Genomic DNA, 13,164 nt, shown 5'->3' with positions numbered 1-13,164 from the left:
AAATCAGAATTTAACATCACTCAGGCAGAGATACCTTTTGCCTTTGCTGTTTGTCTTAACTGGGCAAAGCTGGGTCTCAGAGAAACCTGGCCACTTCCTTCTATTCTATGATGGGTCAAAGCAGATCTTCCGGAATCTTTACTCGTGGGACCTTTTCTGGTGAATTTTTATTTCACTGTCAATATTCTTGAGGTAGGTAAATGACAGACTCAGTGGCAGTGCCAATACTGAATGCTGGTGGTTGGCTCTGTTATTTCCTAGATGACAGAGTTGGCCAGTAGGCTTCTAGTTCTTTTACAACATCAGCAAAGGTCTACTTTATCACCCATGCATCTAAAATGATACAGAAATAGCACACCATTTGCTGGAGACAGACACGGTCATGGGTCCACTCATCCAAATAGCAAATAACACAATCTAAAACCCGAGTAGTTAAATAAAAAATGATGGCCTTTATTCATCAATCCCCATTGAACATTGAAATGCATCCATCTTTCTTATGTTACTAAGCAACAGCCTTTCCATCCTTTCACCCCTCACCCCCCTAAATTAGGCTGCCGAGTTCATCATCAAACTCAAAATGATTTTCCTTTTTTTCACACTACTTACATTTTATTATTTCAATATCAAAGCTGATCTAGAATTCTTTTTCTCCTATGTGTGAGATGGATGTTAATACCGGAGACATCTGTCAGCACATGTTCAAGATGACATCACAGTTAGGCCCTAAGCAAGTATTTCAAGGCAATGACATGCTGCTACAGTTTTGAGAATCTAAGTATCACGTTGGTACCAAGAAGCACAACTCAGTTTCAGAAGCACACTCTTACAATGGACATACTATTTATTTCCACAGTTGTGATTTCAGAAACTCGGTTTTCTGCTTTCCTGATGGTTCCACAGCCTCAATTTAATTCCTAAATGCCAATGACAATCTGTAACAAAAGAATCGAGTAGACGAGGAAGCAGAATTGTTTCAAAAGGATCAATGACAGCTCAGAGGCCCTTGGCATTTTAAAAGAGATACACAGACATAGTAAAGGATAAAAGTGAGCCAAGATACACAACTTTGTACATATTACAAATATCCAATGGGCCACCAACACGATTTCCCTAAAACACAAAAAATCCCAGCGACTGGAGCGAGCCGTGCTCATCTGTCTTTCTGTCACTCTACATTTGAATTACCAACCCTCTATTTTTTCCACATCCTGACATTCATTAAGACATTTCAGCCAGAATTTTTGGCAATATGCTTTTTTTTTTTTTTTTCCCAATTACAACAAGTCACACAAAAGTACTACCATTAATGTCCAATGGTTGTATCAGGCCAAGCCTTTCTGAATTACATGTGATCTTTAAAAGACTCTCCGTCTTCCCTTCATGAGTCAGCAGTGCTCTGTCTCCACATAAATCGCTGCCGGCCACACGCGTATGCCACGAGCTCATATGTTCTCTTCATCCAACATTTTGTTGATGCCGTCGCAAAGTTTCTGTAAGTGAGGTTTAAATTTCCCAAAGGGATTATACAAGGCAGCCAGAAAATCACAATCTGAAAAATGATCAAAGACATTATTAACCCGTCCGTGAGACTTGGCGGTGAGGTGGCGCTGAATGATGTCGTGCAACAGCTCCCGGCACTCGTTCAGCAGCCTGGACAGCACGTTGCGGTCGAAGGTGTATTCCACCTGGTGGAAGCTGACCACCGTCATGGCAAGCTGGTGGACCTTCTTCTTGAACTTCTCCATCAGCGCCAGCTCGTCTTGATTGAACTGATTGTTCCTGTGGAGAACGGCCAGCTTGATGACCGTCTTGATGAGGTTCTTGATGACCCTCTCCGCCTCCTTCTTGTTTTGGGTGTACTCCTTGGTCACCCTGTAGAGCTCATCCAGCACCTCGCTGCTGGTGTCATCGATCAGGGTGGTGGCGATGGATTTGGATACCATTTTACCCAGGATCTTCTTTTGCGCCTGAACGGCCAGGTTTTTGGAATTAAAGACATCTGTGGCCACTACAAAATAAAAATGAAAAAGGAGCAAAAGATCAGTAAATAGCAAGTAAAATGAAACAACAAAAAAAATCTCCAAGTATTAGGGAGTATTTTCCCTCTTTCCTTCTCTATTTACAGTTTGTCTCCCACTTACTGATACAAGTCTCTGTTCAGAAAAGAAAATAGATTCAATGTTTTGTACATTTCTGTGCATTGGGTTCTCATTTGTGGAATTAATGGGTTTATAGGTAATTAAAATCCTTTATACCTTCTGCTATGTAGTCAGTGATTTCTTTAGCAGTTGACATTGATAACATCCTTGAAAATAACTTTTAATTTGAAGGGGGCTGGAGGGCTGAAGATATGGTCCAACTGTTAAAAGGCTAGGCTCACAATCAAAAACATAAAAGGGGCTGGAGAGATGGCTCAGTGGTTAAGAGCACTTGGTGCTCTTGCAGAGACCTAAGTTCAGAATCCAGAACCTACACTGGGAGGCTCACAACAGCCTGTAACTCAGGCTGTATGGGGATCTGACATTCTCTTCTGGGCACCAGCATATATACATCACACACTCACACAGATATGCACACAGCCATATAAATAAAAATGAAAGCCGGGTGGCAGTGGCGCATGCCTTTAATCACAGCACTCAGGAGGCAGTCAGGCAGATCTCTGTGAGTTCAAGGCCAGCCTGGTCTACAGAATGAGTTCCAGGAAAGCCATGTGGTTGCAGAAATCCTGTCTCAAAAAAATAAAGAAGGAAGGAAGGAAGGAAGGAAGGAAGGAAGGAAGGAAGGAAGGAAGGAAGGAAGGAAGGAAGGAAGGAAGGAAGGAAGGAAGGAAGGAAGGAAAGAAGGAGAGGAGAGAAGGAAAGAAGGAAGGAAGGAAGAGAGAAACTCATTTGAATGAAAGCAGGTTAAATAGCAAGGCCATGATACTGAACAAGATGGAACACTGACTCCAGCAAACCTGAAGGAGAGTCGTCCTCTTTTATAAACCAGTTACAGAAAGCCTAAGTGCCTAAGACATTGGTCATCACTCTTCCCACCATCCCACCCACTTTGAATTTCACTCCCAGATGTCAGCTTTTGGAAGGTCACACTCCAGAGGGAGCTCACTGTCAGCTGCTGTTCCCGATCCACTGTTTCTTTTAAGTCTTGAGGAATTAAAGCTTATTTCATGAGCTAATGAAACATGCTACGTGAAGAACATACTCTGGGAAAGTGGATCCCTCAAGTTGACTTTTGGCATGATTGTAACTTAATTTGGCGGAAGTTTAACACACACAAGAGTTGCACAAATTACCGATTAATAACACCTGAAATGGAATGTGTCTAGCTAAGGGCCCCAGCAGTGAAAATGCTCTACAAACCACCATTAGTTTTATTCCACTATGATGACCCGTTCTATGTGCTGGATGCAATCTGAAAGCTGGTCTACGATTCTGCTTTTGCTCCTTCCCCTGCCTGGCTGAGGGCCTCAGAACTGCAGTCTCTGGGTATCTACTCCACCATAGGATCCAGGGATTTCTGTTCTCTCTGTACTCGGCACAAATGCACTTAGAGCAGTTGGAATACAAGCATTGAGAAATGAGGATGAACAACCTAGGGCACTGATGTTGTAAAATGATTTCTAGTTTGGACAAAAGCTAGTATCACTAAGAAGCAAAATGTCAGGAGAACCAGGGCCGGGCTTGAAGGACACATAAGAACAGTAACGGTGTCAGTGTGCAAGTGTCGGGCTAGATGGAAGGTGGGGACAGAGAATCCACATGACATTTGAAATCTGAACTCATGGCAGGTAGATTGTATCATACAGGGTATTACAGAATGACTCCTCGTGCTTAGAACTCGCCCAGGAACACACAAAGCTGTGCGTCTACTCAGAGGATGTCCTGGAGGAACCAGAAACGGTGCCCTCCCAACCGTCATACGGAGTTACAGAAACACGAAGTGAGAGTGCAGAAGAAGAACAGAAATGCATTTTGAGAGAGAAAAGGAAAGTGAAAAGCTGTGAGAAAAGGCCAACTTTGGCAACGTTTCCAAGCTTTTAAACCACTTTTAGTTTAATAGTAATCTATTCTTATCCCTGTCTCTTCAATGATTCACAAGGTGTTGATTCACATTAATGAAATCCTACACAAAGAAACGGTACCCCAGCAGTTCATATTGCCACATAATGGCCAATGACCCTCTTTTATGTTATAGCTCCAGATACACACCTTAACAAGTAAATCTGGTTTCTACAGAAAGAGATACACAATCACTTTCAGATACATAACAAATAACGCAGATTTCAGCAACTTATTTTGTATAAAGGCTCTTCTACTTTGAATCTCTTTGAGATTGACACAGCCTACCAACACCCCATCTAGAATCTACAACCATGTTTCCCAGATCAACACACTTGCTGTTGTGAAATACTGAAACCAGAGAGAGGGAGGGAAGGAAGATGGGAGGGAGGGAGGGAGGGAGGGAGGGAGGGAGGGAGGGGGAGGGGAAAGGAGGGAGATTCAGAGTCCTCAGTGCTAATTTCTTAAGGCTGGATTTGCAGCTTTGTAGCTCTTCAAACTACCTTTCTCATTAAATCTCAACATCTCATTTTGTTTAAAACATAAAGAGAAGCAAGAACTCCACGGCACAGCATTTTAGCCTCCTGCAAGGCAGGGATGAAAAGCCAGTCTACTGCAGACTAAGCAAGGCCATCCTCATTTACTGTAACCGAGTCATAACCCAGACATGGAAGTTGATCTCTGAGGCTTTTCCTTTCTTCCCAGAACTTCCACATGACACTTTCATTTTAATCTTTAGATCAATTCAGTGCACTCTTCTCCCTCTCCACTGGGAAGACTTACATCCAGTGGGTTTATTTTTCAGCATTGGAGATGGCCTGTTTCGAGCCAAGCCAAGGTTTGTGGCTGACAGCTGCTTGCCAGGGATATGTGGTCTGGGATCGTAAAATGTGACTGTTTTCTTTCTTGGACATTAACTGCTGCTAGTCTCGCCTGCTCCAGATCATTGTCAGTTTGGTATGCTCTGTCAGATCTCTGAGGCCTGCCACATCTCAGAGCTAATCCCGGACTTCTGTCTAGTCTCACCCTGATGTGGTACCATCATGATGGCTTCAGAGAGCACCCGTGTGCCAATGACTCCCACAGTCCTAATGCAGCCTGACTTCTTCCCCAGACTCATTTTGCAAAAACATTTAAGACTCTTTTCTTTTGAGATTTTGCAGGCATCATAGATGTATCATGTCCCTAACTGAATCCTTGTTCCTCTTTCCTTATTCCTCCCTCCCTGTCCAGTACTCACCACCCAGATTAACAGCATCTCTCCCAACCACTGCTCAGGTCAGAGAGCTGGGAACCACTCACCATCTCATCCTCCCTTTTCCTTGGTCCATTACCAAGTTCTATTTTTCCATTTTCACCATTTATTAGTTTCTAAATTCTATCCAATTACTCTATCTCTGCCGACATCATCTAGTTCAACTCCTTTCCAATGTCTTTTTACTCTACAGTCAGGGTATTTGGAAAATGTACATAAAAAATGAAGTTCTATTTAAGTTCATTGCTAACCACCACACTTCCCAGTTCCTCAAATCATTTTTTACCTAATTGTTATTGGTTCTCCCTTTGGGCCCCGAGCTCTCCAAAAGCAGACTCCACCTGTCTACTTCTCTGTGCCATGCCCTGGGCTTGGGCAGGCACCAGTTTCTCCCATCTCTTCACCATACTTAAGTACTTCTCAAGGAAAATGTTTTGGCCTGAAAAAACATGAGCTTAAAATACATATTTGAGTGTTTCTGTTTGCTTATTTTAAAACTTAGAGAAACGAGCACTTGTTGTAACTCACTAAATACGTGGGTTATGTCGTGCTGTGTGTCCCATGTCCCTTCCTCCCTCCAGTGTAAGCATACTTCAGAAAGTGGTTTCTCTTACCACCAGCAATTAGTTTTTTTTTTTTTTTTTTAAAGAGGCAAGATTTATGTCTACTAAGGGAAAACATCAGAAGCTAACAATACAGATATTTTGAGTATAAGCAAGGTATACTATTTCTGACTGGAGTGGCAGGGGAAGATTAGCCATCCTGGCCCATCTCTGCTTCTGGTTTGGTCTGTGTTTAAACATGGGGGACAGAGAGACAAACCAAGGCATGTCCCTGGAAGCCACCGAGATGCACACAGCTGTTCTCCACAGAGACAGTGTTGAGAATATTGACCAACTGTTCACCTAGTAAGATGAATTCATTTGCCTTGGAAATAGACATGGAAATTGTTGGCTGAAAAAAAAAAAAACGATGCTGTATCTAGCATGTGTGAGGTCCTACTCAATTTCTAGTTTTGGGGGAAAAGACTGTTCCATAGAAAAGACTACATCGTACTTTGCATCTGCTCACCTCTCTCTCCCTCTAGGACTTAATCAAGCAGTCTGCTTCAGCAATGTTTTCTGCAAAACAAACTAATATTTAGGGAATCCTGGTTTTACCATCAACAATCATAAAGTTAGAGATAAATATTGATGGTAAAAATATTCTGACCCATGTGTGCAAGAAAAAAAAAGTGCTCAGAACAAAGATGAAAAGCCTTTTGATAAAATCAATGAATGAAGAGTATAGTTTTCTGAAAATTAACAAAAATGCCCCACAATTGCTAATACCACACAATGAAGGACTCAAGTCATTTTATGTATTTATCAGCAAACACAATCTTTTTCACTCAATAGGTTTATTACACTTGGCATTTTGGAATGCTGACTACAGATACACATGTCATTCCAAATCTTTACCTAATTATATTCAATTCCGTGGATCCAGAATGAGGAAGTATGGAAAAGAAAACCATTTGGAGAGAGCATGTCTAGACATTGTGCAGAATGCATTAATGTTCTTTAAACAAACAATGCAAAACCTTAGCTCTCTTTTATTTGAATAATTCCAAATGGAAATGGACTTAGGAAAAAAAAAAAGCCAGCTTTGGGGATAAGGAAATGGTCAGAACTAAACCCAGCTTCATCATGAGAGAGATCAGTGGGCTAAGATAGCTTCCCTACCCTGGGATCTGGCAGTGCTCCAGGTGAGAGTGATTGGTTATGTATCCTGACACCAGTCTCTCTACTGAAAACTCCGAAGCAATAGTACACAAAAGAAATGTAATTAAAGGGAAAGGAGAAAGGGGAGGGGAAGTGAGGGGACAGAGGGGAGGGGAGGGAGGGGGGAATGCACAAGGGGGGCAGGGACTGGAGTGGGAAGGCTGTGGTCAGTAGGAGCGTAATCTATAAGAAGTGTAAGAACAGCTGGCCCCAAGACCAGAAGTAGCACGCATAGCTGGAGAGAAGACAAGCTCCAGGCACCTTAACATTTACTGCATTTATGTCCTAAAAAGGAGAAGGCCATTCCAGAGATTGCCATCTTGGGAGAATTGATATACCTTGGATCCTTAACTTGACCTTCAAAGGCACAGTGGGGTGCATACATTCTCTTGATCTGAGTGGCTAAGAACCAGCAACACACACTGCCACAGGGACAAGGCTTTTGCTTATGGAGGGGGTGAATACAACTTTTCCAGTGGAGTGACAGTGAGTCTTGGCATTCTTGTCTACAGATCTTTGGATTCTCCTTTGTGTTCGGTATTAACAGCTTGCCTTGTTGCCTCACGAACGGGTAAGAAAAATCTCCATGACATCCGATTTGTAGTCATGTGAAAGTCGTGAAATTATCTTAAAAAGGACACCTTCCAACACATATGGGAATTTTAACAAAAAATATTTAAAGTGAAAAGGCTGCCGTGTAAATGTCAGTGTACGAGTGGTCCTTTCTGGTGGTATTTCTTCCCAGTACTCTGGAAAAGCAGTCTGCCTAATAAGGCCAGACATTCTGCCACTAAGGAGTGATGGAACCATTGCGCTGCTCAGGGATCTGCTGGACTGGGTTTCCTCATCCGTAAGCTGAGACTATCGATTCAGCCTCTTGGAGTTGTTCTGAAAATGGATACACAGGGACTGCATGTAACTGCTACCGTGCCTACCACAGAAAGGGTCCTCTGCAGGCTTGTGAGGGGAACACAACACATCAAGCTTCATCTACATCTCAATACACACTCTAGCGATGAATTCCATTGGGTCAAAATCAACCAGCTCCTCCTGTTAGTACTATGAAACTGAGAAATGCAAAGCACCGGGTGGTTGTGTGGAAACAGAGGCCTCCTGCAGTGCACCTAATACCAACTTACATTTCCTTTCCCATGGTCACATCGAAACCCGTGTAACACATGTAAATCCTTTGGAAAGAAAATTTTAATTTCCGAAGGATTCAATTTCTCTTAGCAACAGATTCAACTGCAGAGAGGCAGTGGGCGGGTCTTTTGTCTGAGGAAACTGGTCCTCTGAGAACAGAAAGGACGCCTACCACGCGAAGACGAGAAGAGACACAGTTGCCACACGCATGCCAAGCTGCGCACCAGGGGCATCTCGAAAAGGAAGTGAAACAGAACGGTTAAAGCCACACTGTGGCGTCGCTCCTCCAGGTCTAGCGCCCTCCAAAGCCTCACATAGAATCAGACACGGGCACCGGAAGCTAGTGCCGTGAAACAAAGGGCCCAAAGGGGAGAGAGCCGGGCTGGAAGTCTGGGTACAATTTAATTTCTCTGAAATTCAGTGTTCTCATTTGCTAAGGTGCCGGCGTGGGGGAAGATGTTTCCTGGTGGTGTGGACTGAAATGAGATCTAACGAGTTACAAACACCGAAGCAGCCTATCCATGTGCTAGGCTCCCGAGGGAGTCTCAAAGGAACTCTGACTTCAGCCACCCTCCTTGGTGTGACGACGAACCTCTGACGTAGAGACCGCTAGAAGAGAGGAACCCATCCAAACACACCGTGACCTCTCTGCTCATTTCTCTTCACCTCTTCTAGTTGATAATGTGTGGACAAGACAAAATAAGCCTGGAATATGACAAGAAGGCTTTCCCTGTAGCACCAAAGGCTGCTCTTGTCACATTGACACTGAACCTGTTTGTCGTGATTTTGAGGTTAACTGTGTGTCCTTCGTTCGTAGGCTGGATTTTGTGGTGACTTTGAATATGTAAAGCCAGGGAAACAGGTCAATGGGTAAAGCCAGAAGACATATGTTAGATTCCCAGAACTCATGTAAAAAAAAAAAAAAAAAAAAAGCCAGGTGTGGTGGCATGACCCTGTTGGGGGGGAGAGACAAATGGGTTCTGGGGCTTGCTGGTAGCCAGAGGAGTGTGATTGGCAAGTTCTAGGTTAATGATAGATCCTGTCTCAAATGAGGTGGACAGCATCCCTGATGATGACACCCCAGGATGACCTCTGGACTCAACACAGATGTACACATGTGCATCTATACACACACACACACACACACACACACACACACACACACAGCCATATGCACACAAATATGCGCACACACACATACAAAAGACAATGCCAGTTGTTTCAGCTCTTTTAATGTCCTATTATTAGACCCACCTCTGCCTTTTCTCCAATGTTCTCTAGGGATCATTCCACCTCTTTATTGCCTTCTTGATGGAATAAACTCTGACGAGACATCCCTATTGCCTCCAGAAATGGAGGACAATTTGGTGATGTTTAGATGAAGCAGTATGGTTGGATTTCAAAGAATGTCGGTTTCATAAATGTTAGGACAAAAGTTAGAGAAACAAATATATTTTATGGCTGCCCAAAGTCACGGCAAGACATATATAGCCATGAGAACCCATTAAATTATCCTAGGTAATAATCACAGGAGAGACACAAACAATAGACAATAACGATACTAGCCACCATTAAAAAAATAGTTTGGTTGATTCTTTAAGATTTTCATACAATGTATCTTAATCATACTCACTCCCCAAATCCATGGCCTCTTTTTTCTTTTATAACCCCTCCCTCCAATTTCTGTCATCCCTATACTTCTGGGTGTGGGGTCATCTACTGGAACCTGGTTGACCAACCAGGAGCCACATCCTTAGAGAAACTTGACTCTGCTTCCCCTAGAAGCTATATACTCCATAGTTCCGCAGCTAAGGGTGGGGGCTCATGAGCCCCTCCCCCCTCCATGCTAGAATGTTAACTGGGCACCCATTGATTTAAAAATCCTTACTATACTATCCTAGAACTTGCATTATCTTATTGAAGTTTCACACCAATCCTAGAAAGAAGACTATTACTGCCCATATTTTCAGGTTACGTGTCTGAGGCACAGAAAAAAAAAAATGAATTACTTTCTTATACAACATATTTTGATCCTATTCCCTCCCCAACTCCTTTTAGATCCTTCTCACTTCCTTATCTACCTAACTTCATGTTCTCTCTCTTTCTGGAAAAAAAAAAAAGACAAAACAAAAAAGACAAAACAAAAATAAAGGTTAACACACACAACACACACACACAGGAAAAGCACACTTAAAAAACATGGAGTTCCTTTTGTGTTGGCCAACTGTTCCTGGCCATGAGGCCTGTCTTGGTTGATACCTTTATCAAACCCGTCCCTTCAAGGCTCAGGGATCTATGTGGAAAAGGAGGCAGAAAGATTCTAAGAGCCAAAGCTGGTGGACGACTCCCAGGAAAGAGTGTCCTCCAGACACAGCAGGACTGAATCACATATGAACTCACAGAGACCGAGGCAGTACACACAAGACCTGCACATGTTCAAACCAGGCAAAAATCTCACCACTAACAAGGGGAAGTGGACCCAAAGTCCCTAACCAAGAAACCTGCTGGGAAAGGGTACATTAGTTTTCTCTAACAGAGTGTCCTGAAAGTGAGTTACCATCAAAAGGCCACATAGTCAGTGTGGGGGGAGAGACGAATTTGAATGCATGCATGTCCAATGCTAAGCTCTTCTCTGAAAGAACCATGTGATACAGGAGTTTTAGAAATAACGTTTCAGCCGGGCAGTGGTGGCGCACACCTTTAATCCCAGCACTCAGGAGGCAGAGGCCAGTGGATCTCTGTGAGTTCAAGGCCAGCCAGGGCTAAAAAGAAGAAGGAGGAGGAGGAGAAGAAGAAGAAGACAAAAGAAAGAAAAAAGAATCTAAAGATGTCTCTCGAAGGGAAGGGAATCCAATGAAAAAGAGTAGGTCCAGCCCAACTGAACTTGAACAGCTTGTGTTTTCAGGATGCACCTGCTTAGCTTTAAGAAATTATAGTGTTTTAATCTAAAAGCAAACAAAAAAAGATATACTTACACTACTCAAGAACGTGAATGTAATCAAATCAAGTGAAAAGTCCCTCAGCTTTATCACACTTGCTGCACAGTTCTGATCTCAACCCTTGCTTCAAGAGGCAACAACTGTTCTGAGATTTTTGGCATCTTTTCAGAGCTATGCATAGATCTGCCCCCTGCACAGATAAGCACATATATGAATAGATTCTGAGCTATGTGAAGAAGTCTCAAAGGTCCTCCACCTCTCTACTTTGATTCCGAGCTAGGGTTTCACTATGCAACAGCCCTGGCTGGCCTGATACTCGCGATCCTCCTAAGTGCCAGGATTACAAGGGCACACCACCACACCTAGACTAAGGCTTGCATCTCTTAGGAGCTGGGATTTCTGAGTGATGAAAGAACTACACATAACAACGTGTAGGCGTTGGCAATTCTATGCGGAACCGATAGATAGAAGATGACAATGTGCTGAGAACAAGGCCGTTCCTTTGTTGCTGCCCACACAGCAGGAATAGTAAGGGTCCTTTAGAAGAGGTGAGAGGAAGCAAGGCTGTCTTCTTGAAATGTGTGAGAGGGGGACCAAGTACTGTGGTTAAGATTATCATGTAATCTGTCATCCAAACGGGATACCTTTGAATAGGGTGCTATTGGTAATGGCACCATAACAACAGAGCTGTGACGCCTCAGGGAAATGCAAGTAGTTTTCCTAGGTGAATAAGAAAGGGGTAAAACTGAGAATTTATTTGAATGTTTATAAGAATTTTCTTGAGAATCTTGTAAACATATTGGCCAGGTTTTCTTCCAAACTTTGTTATAAACAAAAATACTAGGGATTTTTTAATTTAATTTTAAAAAATTCTTTTTCTTTTTTTGGTTTTTTGAGACAGGGTTTCTCTGTGTAATAGTCTTGGCTGTCCTAGAACTCACTTTGTAGAGCAGGCTGGCCTTGAACTCCCAGAGATTCACCTGCCTCTGCTGGGATTAAAAGTGTGCACCACCATTACCCAGCTTAGTTAGTTTGTTTTGTTTTATTTTTGCTTTTTTTTTTTTTTTAAGACGTTAAAAGGCATCATATTGATGGTGTGGGGAGAAGTCTCCCTAGTTAAATATGTCTGGAAAGCAGTGTATACTAAGGTTTTCCTTGGAGACGCTCAAGTACCCATACAATAAAACACTTAGTATTATTTTGCTTAATTAAGTTTTCTAAAATAAACATTTCATAGGGACCCAAGAACAATTTGTAGACTAAAATCAATTAAGGTAGTCGGCTAACAAACTGACGAAGGTTCTTAGTATTGCTTCAGAATGGATTCATTCAGCCTGACTCACTGCAAGCAGGGTCAGCTCGGTGGGCCGTGTGGGCAGGGCTGGCTGGGGGTGGGGCAAAGCTGGGCAATGCAGTGAGTGATACAGGCACAGCTTCTGGAATGAGGCAGCTTGGGTCAGAAGCTGCATCATCCCCTGAGGGCCCCTGAGACTAGACCACATCGCTTACTTCGTCTGTGCCTCGGTGTCTGTGTCTGCAAATGGAGTTTAAGTAGCAATAATCCACATGAGGTGCTCAGAATGGCATTTGCTGTTAGGTAGTCATTACCATCATTATAACAGCTAGTTTGTCATTACAGTGACGTTCTAGTACAGAATGGCTCAGGTTTAAGTGAAGGAAGAAGGAAGAATGTTAACAGATGTAATCCATACATGCCATTCATGAAAACTTGTGTTGAGTGTGTCTAATGTGCCAGAGGCTATGGCTTCAAAGATAAAGAGCACTTTCTCTTTTCTCTGGGCACTCACACTAACAGGGGAAGGAGGGATGATGGGAACACAGGTGGGGTGCACCACAGAAAGTCGACAGGAGGATGGTGGGAAAAAACCAACTTCAGTGAAGATAGCGAGCGTTAACTTTCTGGATGAGATGATGGGTGAGGGGAGACTAGAATCGAACGTTTCTCAAAAGGGGCTTAGCCTCAAAAGAAAAGAAGTTCCTGC

General features: G+C 43.0%; 1 protein-coding gene across 3 annotated transcripts in view; it reads right to left on the bottom strand.

The window, feature by feature from the left end:
* Positions 1–432: 432 nt before the first annotated feature.
* Positions 433–13,164, bottom strand: part of Tnfaip8 (TNF alpha induced protein 8) — a 118,776-nt gene continuing 106,044 nt past the window's right edge. For all 3 annotated transcript variants that reach the window (XM_028871811.2, XM_028871813.2, XM_028871810.2), the window contains exon 2: positions 433–2,011. In XM_028871811.2, the coding sequence (XP_028727644.1) occupies positions 1,446–2,011 (566 nt within the window). In that variant the 3' untranslated portion in view covers positions 433–1,445. The remainder of the gene's footprint in view (positions 2,012–13,164) is intronic.

This window comes from Peromyscus leucopus, chromosome 19, assembly GCF_004664715.2.
Source record: "Peromyscus leucopus breed LL Stock chromosome 19, UCI_PerLeu_2.1, whole genome shotgun sequence".
In the NCBI taxonomy this organism is placed as follows: domain Eukaryota; kingdom Metazoa; phylum Chordata; class Mammalia; order Rodentia; family Cricetidae; genus Peromyscus; species Peromyscus leucopus.
This window is presented reverse-complemented; position numbering and strand designations above follow the sequence as displayed.